Source organism: Halichoeres trimaculatus, unplaced genomic scaffold (assembly GCF_033239565.1).
Source record: "Halichoeres trimaculatus isolate MK-OKI-2021-1 unplaced genomic scaffold, fHalTri1.1 fHalTri1_scaffold_15, whole genome shotgun sequence".
Classification (NCBI taxonomy): domain Eukaryota; kingdom Metazoa; phylum Chordata; class Actinopteri; order Labriformes; family Labridae; genus Halichoeres; species Halichoeres trimaculatus.
In genome coordinates, this window is record NW_027437193.1 from 16,407,977 (window position 1) to 16,428,257 (window position 20,281).

A 20,281-nucleotide genomic window follows, 5' to 3' on the forward strand; every position below is an offset into this window, starting at 1 on the left:
CAGCCATTAACCCTCTCAAATTCGAAATATTACCCCTGGGTTATTCCTTTTCTTACCCAAATATTTGGTCATATATACGCCTATCAGGATATCCCCATCCAAAGGAACATTCATTTGTGTTCTGCACATGTTCTGTTTACAAGGAACCTCGGTCTTTTGAGGACAGGAAGTCTGCAGACTGCTGCTGTTGTTGCTGCTGCTGTTGCTATAGATACAGGAAGAAAAAGCGGAAATGACGCCCATTGTGTCATGGCGTTCTTTGTGCGTCAAGATGTTTCAGAGACCGGAATACTGACTGCATGTTAAAATAGCCCCTGAATGAATGGAGATCAAACGTTAAAGCGACAATGTTAACGGTACCCCCATAATAAATAAAATCAGCCATAAAACAATTCTGTTATACATCCATAAAAACACCATTTCATCAGGCACATTTCAAACATACTACTAGAAAACTGCTCTGCAACTTAGTAAGTCCTTTATTTGCAATGCTCTGTAACCTCATCTTTCCAGTTTCCGATGCAAAAGAAGCGATAATTTCTTAAATAAAGAAAGCAAAAAAAAAATATTTACAAAATTCCAATACAACTAATAATAATAATCAATGGATTATCTAAAGCACCTCTCTGCATCTGGACAACTGTGGCTTCAGTTGGAAAAGGACACTGCAATTACATCAGCAATTTATCATTTCTGAAAAATAAAACTGAAGAAAAAAGTTTTGTAATTGTTATTATATATTTACAGAACGCTCCTGAAATAAGTTTCCACTTACAGTAGAAAAGGCTTTCGGATCATTTCTGCGATTTTTTTTTTTCTTTATATATTTCATCAAGTCAATTTTCTGTAGATTTCAAGTTTCAACGGTGATTGGATCATTAAGTGTCCTCTACGACAGTTCAGGTTTAAGTATAGAAGAGGTAAAGATGAAGAGTCAGTGTGGTTCACTACTAGGGATGGAGAGGATGGCTTGGAGGAAGCATTAAGACCACCCCCTAGTAGTCAGGATCAACGGTCAGTATCAGTCCTCCGTGTATATGCCTCAGAGTTCATTATGGGCAAACGGGGAGAGAAATTAGGTGACCTATGTTTTAAAAATTCCATCTATCAAATTAGAATTAGTTCATGAACATTTGTCTATCAACATTTCGTCCACGGTTTTCAGTAATAGACACACTTCAGTCATGCTGTGCACTCCAGTAAGGGACAAAGACATAAGAGCTGAGTTTGGATGAACACACATGATGATACCAATGTATCAGGGAACCCATAACACCACACACCCCGCGTTCTGTTCTCGCACATCAGAGAAGATGATAGGCAAAATTATCTAGAACCATAAAAAAGCAGCCAGTTTGGTTTTGTGTTATTGTGACCAAAGTAAAAAATGAAAAGGTTTTTGTAGTGATGTGGCATACTACACACCTCGTTAACAAGCAATCCTGCTCAATCAGTTTTCAAGTTTATTTGTCGAGGACACTTGCTGTCAGAAGCAGGTGGGGAAATTATGAGGAAGCAAGAGAAGGAGGGTAGAGAGAAATGATTGTTTCTTTGAGTCCATCTCTCTTAGAAAAGAAAACAATAAAGATTTATCCTCATTGAGGATTGATTTGAGTCTGCCTCTGGCAATATTGTCCATGGATCTCAGGAGCCGCCTGCATAGCCCCTGCTTCACCACAGGGAGGCGGCAGATTTCAGTTCAGTCTATTCCTTGTCAGACTCCTCCTCGGCCTCACGGAGCCAGGTAAAGAAGGCGGTGACTGATTTCAAGGCCACACCTTTGCCCGTTTGCTCTGCGGGGTCTTTGCTGGACTCCCATTTGTAGAAGGCCTCCTCTTTAATGACATCCTCGTCGTACAAGGGGTCGAAGAACATCCGCAGCAGGTCTGCAGGGACACAATACAGAGAGATCAATACTGACTGAATGGAAGAAGAGACAGACTGCTTATTCTGCTGCAGTGGGTTTAACAGCATGCACAGTGTGCTGCAGAAGGAGAGAGCTGATAACACAAGCATACAAAAGTACAGCCCTGCAGTCAATATGAGGTCGGGCTGCTGAATTTGTACAGCAGTGTAGTGCTCATATAACATCACTTTAAGATAGTACAGTTATGTGAATGCTCAAAATTGGATAAGGCAACTGAATAACAGTGAATCACAGCCAAACAGCAGACATCTCTTTTGTTCTGTCTCAGAGCTCCATTCAGTCCTCGAGGGTTTAAGTCCCCTCTTCTAAAGTGTCTCATTTGGATTGATCTCTAAACCAAGGTCGATGTATAACTGTGCAGCGGTTCTCACTTTAATCCATAAAGTCTTATTTACAAATGTGTCTATCACACAGAAGTTTTCATTGATGTTCTTCTTTCCTGTATTTCAGTGTTCAGGCGACAGTCCCTCATACCTGGTGCTGTGCTCTAGCTTCAAAAAAGCACATGTTTTAAAGATAAATTGATCAATACAGCTCATTTTGTGCCAAAATCAATTCACTTTTCTTTCACAGAGCCAACAGCCAAATGTTGACAAGACAGAAACAACTGCCAAAGAGGAGCGGGTTGGTAAGAAGAAAAGTGATGACTTAGATCAGGGGTCTGCAACCTTTACTTTGCAAAGAGCCGTTTTGCGTCAGCTCACTCGAGTGAAAGTCATTCAGGAGCCAAAAAATCTACTTCATCTTCACATTAAGACAAAAAAGTTTGTAATCTATTAATCATATAAGCTTTTGTTTTAATAAAATTGTACATGTAAATTTTAAGTTTTTTATTTTCAAAAAATTTTGCAAATTTAAGGAAAAAAAGAAATTTGTAATGTGATAGATTTCATAAATATGCTAAATTTATGAAAATTCAATTAGCTGACAAAAAATAAAATTAAAAATGGTCAAAATTTTGCTATTTCAAAAAAAAAATGCTGAAATGTCATAAATTTGCAAGAAAAAAAAACCTGAATAATGCATTTTCAAAATTTTGCTTAGTTTCTAAAAAATGTAAAACTTTCTAAAATTGAAAAAAAAGGGTATTTATATGAAAAAAAAAATCAAAAAATTGTTGAATCTCCAAAAAAGGGGATTTTTTTTCATAATCTGCAAAAATGTCAGAAAATGGAAATAAAAATATATATATATTAAAAAAATCTCAAAAAATTGCAAAAAAAAAATCACAAAAAAATGAAAAGCTTTATTTCAAGGGGTGATGCATTTTTAGTACAAAATGTTTAATCATAATTATACTTAGTTTCTGTGTCATTTTCATAAATACCCTCTGTAAAAAAATAAAAAGACCCTGTATTTTAATATTTCAAAGCTACAAGGAGCCACTGCAAAGGAGTCAAAGAGCCGCATGAGGCTCCAGAGCCACAGGTTGCAGACCCCTGACTTAGATGTATAGCCAAAAAATATCCTTGTTGCAAACTTGATTAATTTACACATGTTGTGCCAAAACAAAAAACGGGCTTCATCATCCCAATTTACTTTTTTTTTTGTAAGATAGGTTTTTTTTTGCCCATTCCTGACAGGTTAAAAAAAGAAAAAGGAGGCAGAGGAACTTTAATTAAACTGGTTATAATTTCAATTTAGCATCACATATTTAGGTAAAGTTTCACTGTTTTTTAACCTGGCAGAAACAGGCTCACATGATGCTTTTATGGTCCCCGCAGAGGAAAAAACTCTGGTGCTTTGGTGACCCCTAGTGGTGACTGGTTACTCAGCAAGTGCACTGATTATAGGTGTAATGTAAACTACAGTTTAGCATGACTGCAAAAACAAACATTTCTTGGAGAAAAACTCAACTTAATGGAAGTGAAATCCTAGTAGCAAAAGGAGTTTTGGACACTCACTTGCTGGCTGCTCCATGTGCACCATCAGCGCCTGGAGAGCGTACAGCGCCTGCAGCTCTTTCTGCTCATCATGCAGGTATCTCTGCAGCAGACTGGCTCTCTGGCCTATCTGCTTTGCATCCACTCTGTATGGATTGTCGCCTAAGATGATGAGAGGAAAAAAAAACTTTAGTTCAATGAGGGAGGAGACATAACATTATGTGCAGGAAAAAACACAAACAGCTTCCAGGTCTACAAGATGATTCTTGTGATGTGAAATATTAAGATTCAGTACATTTACATGCACAAAGCAGTCCAACCACCGTAAAATCACAGCAGGGGATCTAGTCTGGTCTGTGTACAGTCCAATAGCAGTTGCATTGTCTACATGTGTTGATCCAGCAATGCCAAGTCTGTTCTCAGTCTGACTATGCTGTTTACATGCACTTCACACAGTCTGATCTTGTGCTCACTGAGTTATACTCCATTTTCTCAAGCTGCTTGTAAACATAATGACTGGCAGTAGAAGATTCACATAAGATTTTCTGTGTTCAACCTCATACTTACATATGATGGCAGACTGACACACTGATGTCATCAACGCTCGTACAAACTGGTTAGATGAACTCTGCTGTTCGTCCAAGTTAGCCTGAAATATGGAGGAAAATCATTCAAATGTTCTCAGTAAGAGTGAAGAACATCAAGCTCATTAACTGAAGAAAATCAGCTGAATTAAACTCACCTCCACCCAGTCTCTGATCCGCTGGTTGTTGGCTTTGTCCTGCAGAAGTCTGTCCAGCTGTTTGCTGAGCTCCTCTGGGCTCATGATGTTCTTCTTACCTTCTTCCTTTGACTCCATCTCCTCTCCCGTGGTGAACTCAACTTTCTGAAAACAAAAAACAAACAAAAAAGAAATAAGAGTTCACTTAAGTTGCTCTGGTAAATTATCTATTCTTAAGCCTTTCACTCCTAATGCTTTGCGTATCTCTTTCTTTCTTAATTACCAAAATAAGATCAAAACCAGAAAATAACGTAAAAAAAAAATGTGGGGTTAATTTTTTTTTTTCTAAATTTAATATTAATTGAAGGATTGATGTGCAAGTCGTTTGTGTTACTCTTTTAAAGAGAATTCAATTGTCCTCTTATCCCAACAGAAATTAATAATTTGAATGCTTTGTTTCTTAAATACTTATCAAAAAAAGCTTTTACTTGCTCAATCTTCCTTCAACAGAGATTTGGGTTTGAATGTACATCACTTAATGAGTGGATATTTATTCCCATCATGTCCCTATTGGAGTTTGTAAATTGCAGCTATAAAAACATTTTCCTTTCTAAACACTTCAGACAGACAGCAGAAATAAACACTTGTTGCCTAAGACTGGAGCTTTTCTTACTGTTCCTTGCTTAACGCTATCACACAGACCTGTTCAGTCACAAATTTGTTGACGTCTTCATCCTCAGGCAGGAATTCGCTCCAACTCAGGCCAGCTTCCGTCCACATGGCGCCGACCTTCTTTGGGGTCTGAAGGATTAATAAAAATCACACATCAACATCCAAACCAATAAAGCTACAAAAGGTGAAACTTAAAATATGGAGACTATATTGTGAACAAGAAGAGAGATAGACAGTTTGAAGACGCACCATTCCTTTGCAGAGTAACTTGAGGATCTGTACCAGCAGCACGCCAGCTTTCTCCAGAGGCACAAGAGGCTTTGAGATCTCCCTGCAAACAAAATCAAGACCAATTCAAATTTCAACTCTTTTTTGGATGCTAAATTAAAAGAAGCATAAGAAGATGAGAAAAACGGTGCCAGTTCTCATGCTTCCTAGTTTGATGTCTTTATGTACATTGTGGGCTTGAAATGTAAACACTTGCAAAATGACAACAGCTTGTTACAATTGTTGCCTGTGACTGGATCTTTATTTTATGTGGATTCCTATGCAGGACCGCAATACCACGGATATATCACCATAAAGCTCGACTTTTCTTCTTTCAGGAGCTGTTTGAATTTTTCTTGCTGGCTCAAATGGGTTTTAATGTTGGCAGATCTAAATCAATTTTATTATCCTGATGTCAAAATGTGGTTACAAACAGTTTAAAAAGACCCGAGACAGAACAAAAGACTAGATCAAAATTATGAAACTTTGCAGGAAAAGACAAAATTTTATGAATTAAAATAGTTCAGAATGCAGGAAAAAAAAAAAAGGTTGTGGTCCTGGGCAATCTTTCTCTGGAACAATAGGCTACTGACAATGTAGCCAGCCGTCGTCTAAGTGACTCTTCACTAGAGTCTGGTTCAAATATTGTGAGAAATGAGGAAACGTGTTTAGTTTACTGGTTAATGAAGACTCAAAGGGAAGTTGTCGGGAGCTTTCCTTGATAAAATTGTTGATGTACATTTCCTGCACTGCTGCTCACCTGAAGAGCTGACCCATTGGGATGCCTCCTTCATGGAGCATGGGGGTGATGAGTTCAGCCAGGTAGAGCCAGATGTGAGGTATATCTATGGCTGTGTCTTCTGCTGCCTCCAGGGTCTCTTCCAGCCTACAGTCCAAAACACACACACACACACTACTCAATCCCTCAGTCCCACACAGGTTATTTCAACCAAATATTAAAAGCAAACTATCATACTATAAAGTTAAACTTTACAGGTGTTTCTCACACAATGTGATCATGTTCTTTCAGCCCTTAAAGCTTACCCTTTGTAGTACTGCGCAGGAGGCAAAGACCCTGCCTTGACAAGCTGGTGAAGCAGCAACCCCACGTGCTCTCTCGCAATTGTGCTTCTTTCAAGTGTCGACTCCACGCAGTTCCGCACGAACACAAAGAGCAGCGAGGGACAGTTGAGTTCTGCCACGCACTGCAACGCTTCCTACAGCACCAGAAGAAAAAGATGCTGAGCATCAGAGCCCTTCCACAGCTCAAACATGAACTGGTTTTTGCACATTCAAATGCAGTTCACTGAGTGAAAGGCAGACAGTGCTACTGAGGCCTGATTGTACCTTCAAGTCGTTGATATGGAGGTACTCTTCAACGATGGCTTTAGACTTCTTCTCCACCTCCTCCTCTGTCAGGGAAGGCTTCTGAAGAGAGGGAGGAGGAGTGGGGGCGCTCTCACGTTTAGCTGCAAGGAGAAGTTAATCATTTTAGCTGTGACATAAAAAATCTTTTGAAAGCTCAAATCAACAAATATATCTCAAAACTTAATGCCAATGCTTTCCAAACTGTTCCTTTTGTGTTGGTGTTTTACCTGTAAGATCTTTGCTTGGAGCTCTGTCCCGGCTTCCTCTATCTTTGCTTCCATGGTCTCTGCTTCCCCTGTCTCTGCTTCCTCTATCTCTGCTTCCTCTGTCTTTACTTCCTCTGTCCCGGCTTCCTCGATCCCTATCGTCGGTCATGCTAGCAACGCGACGCACAGGCTCATTTGTGGCCCTGCTTTCTCCACCCCTGCCGCCACGCTCCTGGGACTCTCTGCTGAAGCTTCTCTTGGTGATTTGGTACCTGTCGTCGCGCCCTTCCCGCCCCTCAAAGCGCTCATACCGATCCCTGTCGCGATCACCACGGTCTCTATCACCGCCGCGCTCACGGCTGGAGCTCAACCTGAAGAACAGAAGCGAGATGAAGGCTCAAGGTTAAAATAATGTTCGTTGAACAGAAGCCTGCGTTGAAATCTCAGAAATATTTTAATACCAAAAAAATGACTGTTTGAAGATCCATAGAAGTATCTTGATTTATAAAGAAACCAAATTGAGGGTTTATTCATTAATTAAAAAGTCTCTGAAAAGCTCCTCAGTCAAAGCCAAATATCCAATAAGAGACACAATAAAGAGAGGATCTTTTGGAAAAAAAATAAAAAAATAAAAAATAAATCGACAGAAGCAAAATACCTCTGAGGAACTCTCCGGTCAGACTCTGATGAAGACACCAACGATCCAGACTGCTGCAGGGCTGAGAAGCGGTTGAGGGTGCTGGTAGCGGGACGACCAGACTCTAAAAACGCAGGAGAACAGATTAACACAATGACCACTGACGAGAAACTTAAAACGCTGCCAGTCTGTTTGAATGAGGTTTTACCCTGCTCTCCACTGGCTGGTTTAGCGCCGGTGCCTCCGCTGCTGCCTTTGCCCCAGCTGCCCCACATGCCTTTTCCTCCTGGAGCCAACAGCTGATTGTTGAAGTCCAGAGCACCGGGCTGATGGAGGAAAAAAGGAATATCTTCTTTTCAACTCTCCATTCAAACCAGTGTTGGATTATAAGTGTTTTTCTCATATCTTGTTAAGCATTGAAATAACCCAAACTTCAAAAATAAAAGTGAAATAAAACAGAAACCAAGAAAAAAATGTGACTCCACTGACAGACCTGAAGGCGAGGCTTAAATATTTGCATTAGACTCTGGCTCTACCTTAGTAATCTTGCTAAGACGGGTGGTATCGATGGGTCTGTTCTTGGAGATGGGCACCGTGTTCCACCCTTCATCCTGAGGCTGGCTGCTCCTGCCGCCTGGTGTGTGAGGGCCTCGGCCTCCCATGCCTCCCCCCATCCTGCCTCCTCCTCCTCCTCCTCCTCCCTCTTTCTTGGACATGAGCTGCTGCTGGACTTTGATCTGCTCTCTGTGCTCCTCCATCTCAGCCTCTTTGTGAATCTGGTCGATTGTTTTGGGACCCTGATCCCCTCTACGAGGAACCCAGTTATTCTGTGGATCAAAAATGTTCGGTGGTTAAGAAAAAAAATTCTCATTTAGAATTCGTCTTTTAGGTCATTTGATTAACACTTTCACTGCTGTAAAAACACATGTACTGTTATTGTAATATCTTGTTGGGTAGAAATTTCTATTTACCTTTCTGAGGTCTATGACATCTTGCAGCATGAAGCGGATTCTGGATGAGGTCTTTCTCTCTTTGATGATCTTGTCCATCTGATTGAAATACTGATCCATACGAGGCTAAAAGGGACACAGAAAAAAAAAGATGAGCTTTAATTTAAGATGGTTAAGAAATGTGGCTGGTGAATAGCTTTTATGTCAAGCTGTCTCATCAGATCCTCATTCCCATCACTACTAATCAGTGGCCCAGACACGTGGCACGTAAAGAGAGTCATCATTAGAGACAAATACAGCGTGAAAAACAAATGTCCGACAGTTTGTGTGAAAGTTTTCCAACCTTGGCCTTCTCAAAGTCCAAGTCTTTCCCGATGGTAGAGAGCAGCCTGCAGAGACACTCTAGAGACTCTTCATCATGGTTCTTCAGTAGTTTCACTACACAATCGTGCATGATGGCCTCTGTCAGCATCTTCAGCTTGAACAGCTCTCCTATGAACTTAATGTTTCCCAGAGAGCGGCGACGGGCCTTGTCTTTAGCCTCCTCCAGCTCCACTCTCATACGTTCTCGCTCATCCTGAAGGCAGATACAGATGGGTTAAGCAACAAGGTCAAATCAGCGGCCAAATCTTGTGGTACTTCAACTGTTTGGGCAGTGAAGGCCTAAGATTATGGGTCATACCTCCTTTGCAGCTTCCATCTCTTTTTGCTTCTTCTCAAAGATCTCATCATCATCCTGGTCCTTCTCAAACTCTTTCTGGCAGCGGTTGAGCAGCAGTTTGCGAAAGTTCACAGTTTGTCCTGGCTTGTCTGAGGTGGGGACTTTCAACTGGAGGAAAAATCAATGACAAAGCTTCTGGTTACACATTTAAAGCTCAGAAATAGAAACTTGATGGTTAAATACTGAAAAATAAAACAATTGAAAGTTTGCTCCATCAGTTCCTCAACACCATCACAAACACTCAGTGGCCCAGACACGTGGCTCATAACAGAAGTCATCACAGGAGCGAAAGACAGAAGCAGTACATCCAGGCACTTGTGTGTTACTTACCCCCATAAGGCAGCGGCACATGTTGGCGTAGGCCACAGAGAAGTTAGGCTCCGAGATGGCCTTCTCAAAGATGAGGTCGATGGCTCCCTTCAGCCTCTCCTCGGTGTCTATCATCAGATCTGTCACCTGTTTCATCAACTCCTGGAACTTCTGAGGGGTCAGCTTGTTGAGAATACTGCGCAGGCGCTTGAACAGCTCCTGAGTCTTGGCAGCTTCAGGATCATCCTCTTCATCGTCATCCCCACCCCGGCCACGAGCTGCCTTCTTTGTGCTGGGCTTCCAGGCCTTCTCTGCCTTGTTGAGCTGCACGTCATCACTGAGGGACATGCTGCTGATGATTTTCCTTGGCTCTTTTCTCTGACCCTGCTGGGATCGACGCGGCCCAGGAGGCTGAAGGGGAGGGAGGAAGGCATGTTTATAAAAAGCTGGACAGAACACCTTCACCTTCACAGTTAAGTGATTGATGTAGGTTCACACATAGAAAACTTAATCCCAGTTTATTACATTATAAAACACAAGAACAAGCTCTGGAGTTAACTACAAAAATCTGTTTTTGACAAACTTAAGTCATAATGACAACAGGATATGACAAAAAAGTGGTTCTTTCTTCACAATTAACAAACTCAGAAAGTAGAGAAACAAATTTCGCTCACCGGGCCTCGTGGTCCTCCCACTGATCTGCTCCCAAGGTTCCCCAAATATGAGGGAGTAAAATCAGGACCAACATTCATCAGTCGTGTTGGATCAGCAGGCCGCAGAGGAGTCTTGTTTGCCTGTGATTAAAAAAAAAAAAAGGAAAAACAAATAGTTAGCACAAATGCAGGCTGTCAGGTTTCCTTATCTGTTGTCATGAACAGCCAAAAGACAGAAATCTTGAGTGTACCTTGTCCAGGACCACATCACTGATAAGAGGAAGGCCCTCAGGTTTGTGCATACTGGCACTGATAAACTGGAAGCCCAGGAGGAACTCTCTGTCATACCGCTTCTTCTCCTCTGGATCAATTGGCTTCCATTGTTCTGGGAGACGGGAGAGTCATATTAACATTAAATGTCTGGGGTCTAGAGAAAACCTCCCTGACCTCTTGACTCTAAACTTAATACCTCCGCACCTAAAACCACTTACAGGTGGAATATCAATATCACTGCCTGCAGTTTGGCTACCACTTCTGGTCCCAGCTTACCTTCTTTGTACTGGTATTTCTGCCCACTTGGCTCAGGTGTGGCTTTAGTCTTTTCGGGCTCTGCATTCTGCTTGTCCTCTTTCTCCTCCCAGGTCTCGTCAGCAACCTCAGCAGGAGGTTCAGGTGCAGCAACAGCTGGGGCAATAGGGACAGGGTCGGGCTGAGTAGACGAGGGTTCAGATGCAGGTTTGGCACCCTGCTCCTGCAGAGATGAATGAGTTTAACAATGATTCAGTTGTTCGCGGAAACAAATATCCTTCTGATGCAAGCCTGCGTTCTTTACCTCCGCCAAGGAGGTTTTCGGGAGATTTTGTCTGTTTGTCTGTGAACAACACAACTCAAAAAGTAACAAACAGATCTTGATTAAATTTTCAGGAAATGTTCAAAATGGGAAAAGGAATAAGTGATTCGATTTTGGAGGTGATCCGGATCACCGTCTGGATCCAGGACTTTTTTAAAGGATTCTTTATCATTGTGAGATAGGGCCGTTTTCACCATGTGTGTATATAACTCAACAATAAATGGTTGGATTGCTTTACAAAACAATACAAGACACGGTCGCCATAATTTCTGGCAGATGTAAAAGTACGATCCAGATCCTGGCAACATTCTGGAAACTGAAATCCAGAATATGAAATATGTACTGGCTCATCCTAATTTTTAACACTGTCAGGTAACAAATCATTGTACAAACCTGCAACTAGCACCAAATTGAAGCAGACAGTCTGCTGAAAGGGAGTATAACATTAAAGTAGGACTAAAGTGTTGCGTGACAATCACATTATGCTTGGCGGAGGTCTGTGCTCTGAGTGCTTTTCTAGTTCTTACTAGCCGTCATCTGGTCTGATACCCACCTCTGTGAAGGCATCCAGGAGGTCTCCTATGGCCTCCTTCTTGTTGAACTCCTTCATGTTCTTCCTCTTCTTTGGCACAGACATAGCAGCTTAAAGACAAGCACACAGTACTGACATTAAAATCACATTCAAGACCAGCATCGACGAATGACAACCACCAATGGCTGTGAATTTACTCCATCTTACCTTGCATAGTAGTAGATTCCTCTGTGGGGACAGGTTTGGGTGAGACATCTTCACTTTTTTCCTTGCTCTCTTCCTCTTGCTTGTCCTTCTCCTCTTCTGTTGCCTCCTGGGCTGGCGTTGCTGTTTTAGCCACAGGTGTGGGTTCCTGAGATGGAGAAGCATCTGGCTTGTCAGCAGGTTTAGTGTCTGAAAACGACAATTCCTCAGACAGCTCTTCAGTGTCCTGAGGAAGGCCGTTGGAGAGGAGAGCCTCTGTCTTTTCAGCTGGTTTGAGTTCGACTGCAGGTTCAGGTTCTGGGGCAGGTGAGGGTTCAGGAGCAGAGGCGAGGACTGGGGCCTCACTCTGAGTCAGTGGAGCAGCAGGGTCCTGTTCAGAGGGTGCAGGCTGAGAAACTTCCGTCTCTGCTTTAGCTGCTGTCTCTGTTTTTTCTTCACTGACAGGAGTAGCGGATACAACCTCAGCTGCAGCTTCCTCTACAGCGCTGACCACCTGCTCTTCTTTTTCCAGTTTTCCTACCTCATCAGTTTTCTCTTCCTCTATTTCTAAGGCTTTCTCAGCTGGAGCTGGACTGGCCTGTGGGGCCTCCATTTTGGCAGGTGCCTCTTGTGCTGTTGGCGGCACTGAGGGGACAACAGGAGCGTCTACTGTGTCTCCAACTTGAGTATCAACTTTATCTGCACCCTCAGCAGGAGGGGTCGTAGATGCTGCTGCAGGAGGGACTGAAGAGGAAGACTGCTGGTCTTTTACAGGTGGTTGTGGTATCTCAGTAGGAGCACCAGGGGCTACAGTTTGTGACGCTAACGCCGCAGGGGGTGAAATCTGGTTGTCCACTTCCTCTTCAGCCTCAGTCATTAGCTCTGTGTTTTCTGTGGCAGGGGGCGGTGGGGTGTCAGCACTGGAGGGAGGCTCAATACTATCATCTGTGTGGAGAAACAAAAAATATGAGATCGAGAAGAATTCAATGAATTCAGAACCAAACCGAAACCACACTCACCTCTTCTTGTGGCTGTAGTAACAGGCTGAATCACTTCGCCGTTGGTCTGTGCAGGACTTCCATCTGCTGTTGAAGCCTGCAGAAATAAAAATGTATTCGGTGTTCTTTAACTGCTCTTTTAATTCAAAAAACTAAACCAGACAAAAACTATGATCACAGTTCAGAGGAATTAGTGCATATTTTTCAGTCGAAGCTCGCGGTCACTACATTTTTGCCGGTTGGATAATGAGGTGTTAACACAAAGAAGGTGAAAACGTACAATCACCTCTGTGAAAAACCCTTAAGCAGAGCATTGTTTTCTCTGACAATGTGCCCTTTGTTCAGACAAATCAACAAAATTCTAGTTTGTCTTTTCTTTTTCTGTAAAATGTTTGTCATAAATGTACGTTGAAAGCTTTAGAAGGCAAGAAAATTCTCTTACTCTTACTTTTCTGCTTCTGTTTCAACTACTTATTAATTCCTTGGTATTCAACATACTTGAATTCTCTCTTGTAACCAAAGTCTTGAGTCTTAAAGCTTTTGAATCAGTCAACAGAGATCAAACCCTGCTCACCTGTGGGGGAGTTGGTGTGGTTGTGGACCTTCCCCCTGACATGATCTCTTCTGTGATATCCCGCCCGCCTTGGTTAGGGTCTCGTATTCTTATCTAAAACAGAAAAATGAACAGAAGTTCAGTTTCATCAAAATATTTAGACCAATAAAAGCACAAACAGTGTGAAAAAATTCCTTTTGCTGCTGGTCTACAGCTGCCAGCTGGGATAGCAAGAACTATTGTTATTTTCAGGTAAAAGAGAATGTTCCACATTGAACAGACAAAACACTTCTGCCCATTCAGTTTTTTTTTTTGACCTCAGATATGAGGCGTGCAGCTCTTTTGTTGTGACACACTACCGGTTTGCGTTCCCTCTTTGGTGGGCCTTGCGACTGTGCAGGTGGTTGCTGAGGGGGCGGGGCTTGTTGCTGCTGCTGTGCGGGGTTGATCATGACTGGCGCGGGCTGGACAGATGGTGAGTACTGCGGCTGAGCTGGATAGTACGCCCCGGCTGGAGGGTGAGAAAAAAAAGAAGAGTATAAATGCAGAGGAAACCACACTTTAAGCCCCCAATGCAGCTTCATGATACACCAAGATTTCAACAAACTGATCTGCTGGCTTTGGTCTTTGTATAGACTCTTCAGAAGTGCGTTTATTTGATGCTGTGAAGTTGAACTGAACTATGTGACCCACGGATATTTTGCCTAACAACAGGAGGAAGCCTGAGTGAATTCCAAAAGTTATTGATTACAATTCACTGAGCATGCATTTCATTAATTCTCCGATAGAGAACTTACTGAACATGTCATTCATTAAAACCAGACAAAAACCAAACTGGAAGGATTCCAACAATAAAAACTGTGCGACACAGAAGCACACCAACATTTTAACTCTTCAACAGCACTACTTCCAGCTGACATCCTGTTTGACCCTGTTCCACTGACAGGGTTGAGTTCTGGTGTGGATTTTAATGACACTGCCGCAGTATTATTGTTAAATATTCCTAATGAAATCAGTTAATAGATATAAGCGACCTTAAGTCCGTGAATCATTTGAACATATAAGTATGCAAGTGTGAGAAACAGAGAAAAAAAATAAAACATTCAACACTTTCAGAGACAGAAAGTGCCACAGAGAGTTTTGCCACTAAAGCCCGCTGGCCGACACACAAGCACACACACTACTCACCAGGGTAGCGCTGGGAGGTGAGAGGAGCACCGTGGAGAGAGAGACGGCCGTTCTCTCGCCCGCCCCCTCTCCCCCCGCCACCCCGCCTCTCCCTCGCAGCAAGAGAGGGCTCTGAACCAACGCAGCAAACGAGAGGAGGGAGTTAGGGACGGGAGAGGGAGGAAAGAAGGAGAAGAGGGCAGGAAGAGACAGATGCAGAATGAGTTAATGAGAGGATCCAGAGGGAGCAGGGTGTTAAAAAGATCCCATGAAATGACCAATATCGTTCATCTTTTTATACTACATCTTCTTTTTAAAGAGCTGCATAATTTCATATCTGTACTCTTCTAAAGTTAGAATCTTGTTCTTGGACTTAGTGGAAAATAAAATTCAGTTCATTCAATTTTTGGAGTTGATTTTCTTTAAATACTCCTGAGTTTTAATTTGTCATTTCTCAGTCCAGTTCAATCCCTTCTTTGAGCCAAATCCTATTCAGAGATGATTCCTCTGACAAGAACTCAACATGAGAATAGCATCTTTGTTTTGCAGTCATTTCATGGAACCTAAAAGGCAGCGTCAGGTGAGACTGCAGATAGAAAGACCACAGGCCAAAGCAGAATCAAGCCAGACCACATGCAACTGGCACTTCAACGTGTACAAAACCCATAAAACACACCAACAAGCCAAGCAAAACCACAACACACCCAGAGACAGATCGTCCTGGCAGAGGTGTGTGGATGTTTGGAGAGGAACCTGGATGTTCTCTTCATAAAATCTGTGCTTAAGTTGTTTGAAATGCCCTCCCTTAAAGTGATAACTCTTCGTGTTATTGGTTGGGCTTGGTTGTTGTTGGTTTTAGGCTAAACCCCTTACCATAAGCTGAGTATTCAGCAGGGCTAGTTCCAGGATAGAATCCTGCTGTACCGCTGGTAACAGGATACTGCTGAGTGGGAGGCATATATGGGGGCCGGTACTGCAGAAACAACATAAAGAGTCAGAAACAATAACAGTAGATGGAACAATTCAGTGTGGGAGCTTTGTTGCTCTTGTCACCTTAACTGTAACAGACTGGAAGATGACTCTCTTCCCTTTCTAAGAGAAGTTCCTACTTTGTTTCATTTTCTCCTTTCCACCTCAATTAAAAGACTTTTGTCTGGTATTCTTCAAACCTCAGTCATATTTAGGAGTGGGTACTGAATAAGGTACTTTTACAGGTACCGACCAAATTCTGTCTGTAGCACAAAGTACTGATTCACATAAAATCGAAAGGTACCATGTTGAGATACCTGAAAGCATCCTTGTGACTGTGAGGGAGTAGAAGAATAGGTGATTTTCCATGCTGGGCATGAACACAGCATTGCAAATTTATATACTGAGAAATAAATGTGTTAAATTAAAAAAAACTTTGAAATTTTATTGTTAAAATAATCAATATTTATTACCACACAAACACACAAAAGTACTGGAAATTAGTACTATTGAGTACCGATACCAATTGCCAGGTACCAGGCATCGGTACTGTATCGTTTCAAATGTGAAAGGCACCTGTCCCTAGTGATATTTAGCTTATCACAAAACGCAACTACACAGGTACATCAATCTGACCTGTCACACTTCGTTAGCTGAGAACCATACAAAAATAAAATCCACATTAAAAAAATTGAAAGCAAAACTGATATCAAAATAGTTGCTCACAAAGCGATGAAGACTACAAATGACCTATAATGCAACACTCAGTGTCTGTACAAAGTACTACATTGTGTCTTGAGCAATACATCATGACCAAAAACTTGGTATTGTATGCACAATTTGTTGGGTAGGCATGTTGCTAATGTGACATTGTAAAAAAGTGCTGAACCAACCTGTCCAGAGGGGATGAAGTAGCTTTGAGGAGAGCCAGCGAAAGACAGCTGCTGCTGGGAAATCATCATCATCTGGGAGCTCGACGGGTACACATGAGGTCCGACGGGTCGTGGGCCACTACTCGTTTGTACCCTTGGAGCACTGGTGGCCATGGCCGGTCGGTTCTGATAGTAGCTCTGGAGAACAGATGAGGAAGAAGAGGAGGGGGTTAAAGTGTATCAAAGCACAAATGAACCTGTTTTACCATGTGTCCATTTTGCATCTTGATTGTGATATTCCTGTCTTGAGTATAAAAATGTTCAGCTTGTGTGTATGTTCAGCACACCCTGACCTCAGCTGGTAGCAGTGTACTCTCAGCAACTGCCAATGTGTACAGCAAGTTCAGTTCTTGGGTTACACTGAGTCTCAATCGTACTGAATGTCAAGTCTCTCTGCTAGACTGAGGTTAGCCCGAGTAAAAGGAGGGGGACGAGAGAGAGAGAGAGGCTGTTACCTGTAACGCTCTGTATCCACCCTTCAGCCGCGCAACACATGAGCAGAAAGCAAGAGAGGGAGTGAGATTAAGGTGAAAAAGTGGACATGAGACAATGCGGAAGATTGAGAATACAAGGTGCAAGCAGGAAGCGCACGAGAAGCAGCAGAAAAGTATCTCCAAGACATGAACAATTAAACTGGAGAACTAGGGCTACATATGACACTTTGTAAAGTAAGGGGACCCTGCTGTCCTCCTGGTCCCAGTTATGGGACCAGGGGGACAGCAGATGTGCATAGACAGATGCACATAGACAAAGTACGACCACTGCAGGTTTTAAAAGTTAGATGATTTAATTATAAAACTGTAAGCTGAATATGAGTTTGGGATTGCCAGTGTTTATGTACGTTAGCATTGTTAAGAGGTGCCATAAAATCCCTGTTGGTGAAACACAGAAGTCAGCTTAGCAGACTCTTAACTGTGTTGTTCTTAATCGATGCTCTAACATGTAGAACTGAAAGCATGCATTAAACGAAGGAGACAGAGGGGTTGTAAGGAACACTGAGAGGTGTTAGTACCTGTTGGTGTAAAGTACGGGGGCCTGCAGCAAACTGGGAGGACAGCAGAGAAAAAGGAAAGAAGTCAAGATTGACATACGAAGTAGAGAAAGACTGCAAATAGGCTACAACACTCACAGGCACACAGGCACACAAACACACAACAAGCTGAAGCCTTGAAGCAGGGGAAGCCATGTCAGATATCTTTGGGACAGAGTATAAAAGGGAGGTTCTCTAAGTAATGTAATATACAGTCGTATGCCTTAACACAGAATTCTCCTAAAAGAAGCATGCTCTTAACAATACCTGTCTTGGCTGTGGTGCAGAGTTCATTTGTGGAGGTGGTGGGGTGGCAAAAACAAGAGAGGGAGGCTGTCCAGGGCCGTAGGCAGCCTTGAGAGGAAAGAAGACTTATCATCAATCATAATTCAATATATTATCTTTACATTTTAAAAGATTATTTGTACTCACCTGTGTTAGTCCAGGGGATGGGGCAGGGTTTGGGACAGAGGTGGGTCCCGTTATAGGCTGTGGTGGTTTGTTCATTTCACGTTCTTTTATGGTTCTGCATTAGGGTGGCGTTGTGTTGCCAACCTTTTCTGAAGAAGAGAGGAACAAGATATGTTACAAAGAACAATAAGCCAAGACTGAAATTCATCATGATTTCATTAAGTATAAATAAATAAAAGCAGCAAGAGAGGATAAAATACCATGAAACATGTAGGTGCACTAAACTTCAAATGTAGCAACATCTGACTGTGCAGGGAGGGTGTGGCCTGTGGTTGCGCCTATGATAACATCACCAGCTTTCACAATGTAGTTCACTTATAGCAGCAAATGCATTACGAATATTTAATGACAACTGGAAATTGACTGAGCTGTCTGTGACTAATAAGAAATATATATTTTTATAATTATTACTTTGCCATACAGTACATCTAGGACATAAAGGAGAAAAACATGTAAAATGGGCATCAAATACAAACATTTGGAGATTTACTTGTAACTTACTTATTACTACCACAACATCACCTGGATATGGCCAAGTATGAGTGAATGCAGAAAATGGATACCTCAGGTCAAAGTTCATTCACTCTGTTAACAGTGGCTTCAATGCCCCCTGGTTGTGCTGGCTACATGTGCAGATGATTCATTCAGTCTGACGACCATCTGATATCAATTTAGAAGCTGACTACAGTTTTCTCAACAAGCAAACCTACGATTGAGTAGATACAGGGACAGAAAAAGCACGCTGAAATACACAAACTATGAAACAAGCAGTATGAGCAGACGTGTCATACAACATCCACCTGCTGACACGGGAACTGTCGTTAGCTGCTAGCTAGTGCCATGCTTCTTTCAGACAGAGCATGTAATAGGCTACCATATGGCTCTGCCAGCACCAAGGGCTAACAAAATTATGAGCATTTATTAGATATGACAATGTTAGGAAAGTTTTTCTTTGCCTTACAGACTTTTCATAGGAAGAAAGATATTGCATGGCCTGCTAGCGACGCGGTATTCCCGGCCGAAGAAGGTTAACTCGTTAGCAGACTGCCGGCTAGTGTTACGTGTCCCACTATCACAGACACTTTGCTTGAATACGCTACGTGGCTGATCCACATTTAACCTTAACCAACACAAAGCTAAATTTGGTCATTTTACGGAGTCTGAAGATGATGTGTTCCATTATTAATGCTAAAATGCTGTTGAATTGAAGATGAATGAAATTATGTGGAAAACTTACCACCCTTTAGATTACAGTTGAGCTATTGTTGGTTAATGTTAGCGGTTTAGCCCTGCCCTATCCTTGCTAGATGTATTCACCTACAGGCCCGACATTTAACCTCATGCTTCATTTCAATCTGCACCATAAAAACAAGCCAGTAAATATGAAGTGAAGTGTCCTTATGTTTACTTCAGGGCTTTGTTGAAAACAAAGTAAAATTTGATATTTAGACAGCGAAACATAAAGCGTCAAGGGTACCGAGCGTAACCTCATGAAGCCTCCGTTGACAACGACGATGTTGACCGAATGAAGATTAGCCACGAGAGCCGTATACCCGGGCTGTCATTTGAGCAAACAGTGGAATGGCTTTGGCTCTAAATTAAATTTTATCCACAAAACACTTCTACGCGGGTTCAATATACTTGGATAGATTTTATTGCATACGTTATCGAGTACTGGCCGCGATTAGCTGGTTAGCTGTCCTAGTGTGGCTTGACTGCCGGCTGGGCCCGTGAAACCAGCTAAAGTTAGCCACCTAGCGTGTCGACAGATCTGAACCGAGGCTCGGTGCACTTAAGCTAGCTGAAACGCCGTCAGTTTGAATTCTTACCAGGAATCAATAGAGATTGTGTTGCAGGTGATAACTCGGGGAATCGGCCTCTGATCAGTCTTCTGTTACAGAAGATAGTGCTGTTGTAGTTTCCTTGTCCTTTACTCCAAAAAAGTGATGCCCTTCTTGGCTACTGACTTAGTGAGCTAGCTTGTTAGCTGCCCGGCAGATGGGGTGAGTACTACTTCTGTCACTTCGCTTTAAATCCTTGGGCATGCAAAAGTGACAGTGCCCAAAATCAAATAATATAGTACTTTAGGAGTACTACTGACAACTCCGATGGCCCCGAAAAAAGCCTCTGGACCGGAGGTCCATGATCAAGGCGTCGATGGTGACGGATTGCCGGTTAGGGTACACAGCTGTGACATCAGGAGGCTCAGAGAGAGGCCATAATGCGATGATGTTTCTGCTCTATGGAGCCGGTGCGCCTCAGAGTCGCATGGGTAACTTCCG

General features: G+C 42.4%; 1 protein-coding gene and 2 non-coding genes across 8 annotated transcripts; all 3 read right to left on the bottom strand.

The window, feature by feature from the left end:
* Window positions 1-459: 459 nt before the first annotated feature.
* On the bottom strand, window positions 460-20,281 carry eif4g1a (eukaryotic translation initiation factor 4 gamma, 1a). 6 transcript variants are annotated; one of them, XM_074688185.1, is made up of 33 exons: window positions 19,829-20,281; window positions 17,961-18,088; window positions 17,796-17,882; window positions 17,511-17,543; window positions 16,954-16,974; window positions 16,460-16,636; window positions 15,471-15,570; window positions 14,619-14,729; window positions 13,790-13,941; window positions 13,452-13,544; window positions 12,899-12,974; window positions 11,904-12,824; window positions 11,718-11,806; window positions 10,864-11,065; window positions 10,566-10,699; window positions 10,336-10,455; window positions 9,683-10,072; window positions 9,314-9,460; window positions 8,975-9,208; window positions 8,653-8,757; window positions 8,218-8,508; window positions 7,890-8,007; window positions 7,703-7,805; window positions 7,066-7,415; window positions 6,818-6,939; window positions 6,515-6,687; window positions 6,231-6,356; window positions 5,453-5,534; window positions 5,234-5,332; window positions 4,553-4,696; window positions 4,378-4,459; window positions 3,832-3,972; window positions 460-1,886 (listed from the first exon to the last, which is right to left on the bottom strand). In XM_074688185.1, exons 2-33 carry the CDS (start codon window positions 18,033-18,035, stop codon window positions 1,705-1,707), a joined length of 5,280 nt encoding a protein of 1,759 aa, XP_074544286.1. In that variant the 5' UTR covers window positions 18,036-18,088; window positions 19,829-20,281; the 3' UTR covers window positions 460-1,704. The 6 variants fall into 6 exon arrangements, with proteins under 6 accessions (XP_074544286.1, XP_074544287.1, XP_074544288.1 ...); XM_074688186.1 differs by lacking the exon at window positions 19,829-20,281 and adding an exon at window positions 19,237-19,317; XM_074688187.1 differs by lacking the exon at window positions 16,954-16,974.
* LOC141804950 (small nucleolar RNA SNORD66) lies at window positions 8,845-8,920 on the bottom strand. The gene has a single exon (XR_012599671.1). It is a non-coding gene; the product is annotated as a small nucleolar RNA SNORD66 (small nucleolar RNA).
* Window positions 9,562-9,638, bottom strand: LOC141804949 (small nucleolar RNA SNORD66). Its single transcript, XR_012599670.1, has one exon. It is a non-coding gene; the product is annotated as a small nucleolar RNA SNORD66 (small nucleolar RNA).

Excerpts from the sequence above, each read along its gene's own strand:
- eif4g1a (XM_074688185.1), bottom strand. The coding sequence starts at position 18,035 with ATGAACAAACCACCACAGCCTATAACGGGACCCACCTCTGTCCCAAAC. Across the intron at positions 12,825-12,898 it reads TACTACAGCCACAAGAAGAG|ATGATAGTATTGAGCCTCCC; the intron begins GTGAGTGTGGTT and ends TTCTCCACACAG. Across the intron at positions 8,758-8,974 it reads TGGACTTTGAGAAGGCCAAG|CCTCGTATGGATCAGTATTT; the intron begins GTTGGAAAACTT and ends TGTCCCTTTTAG.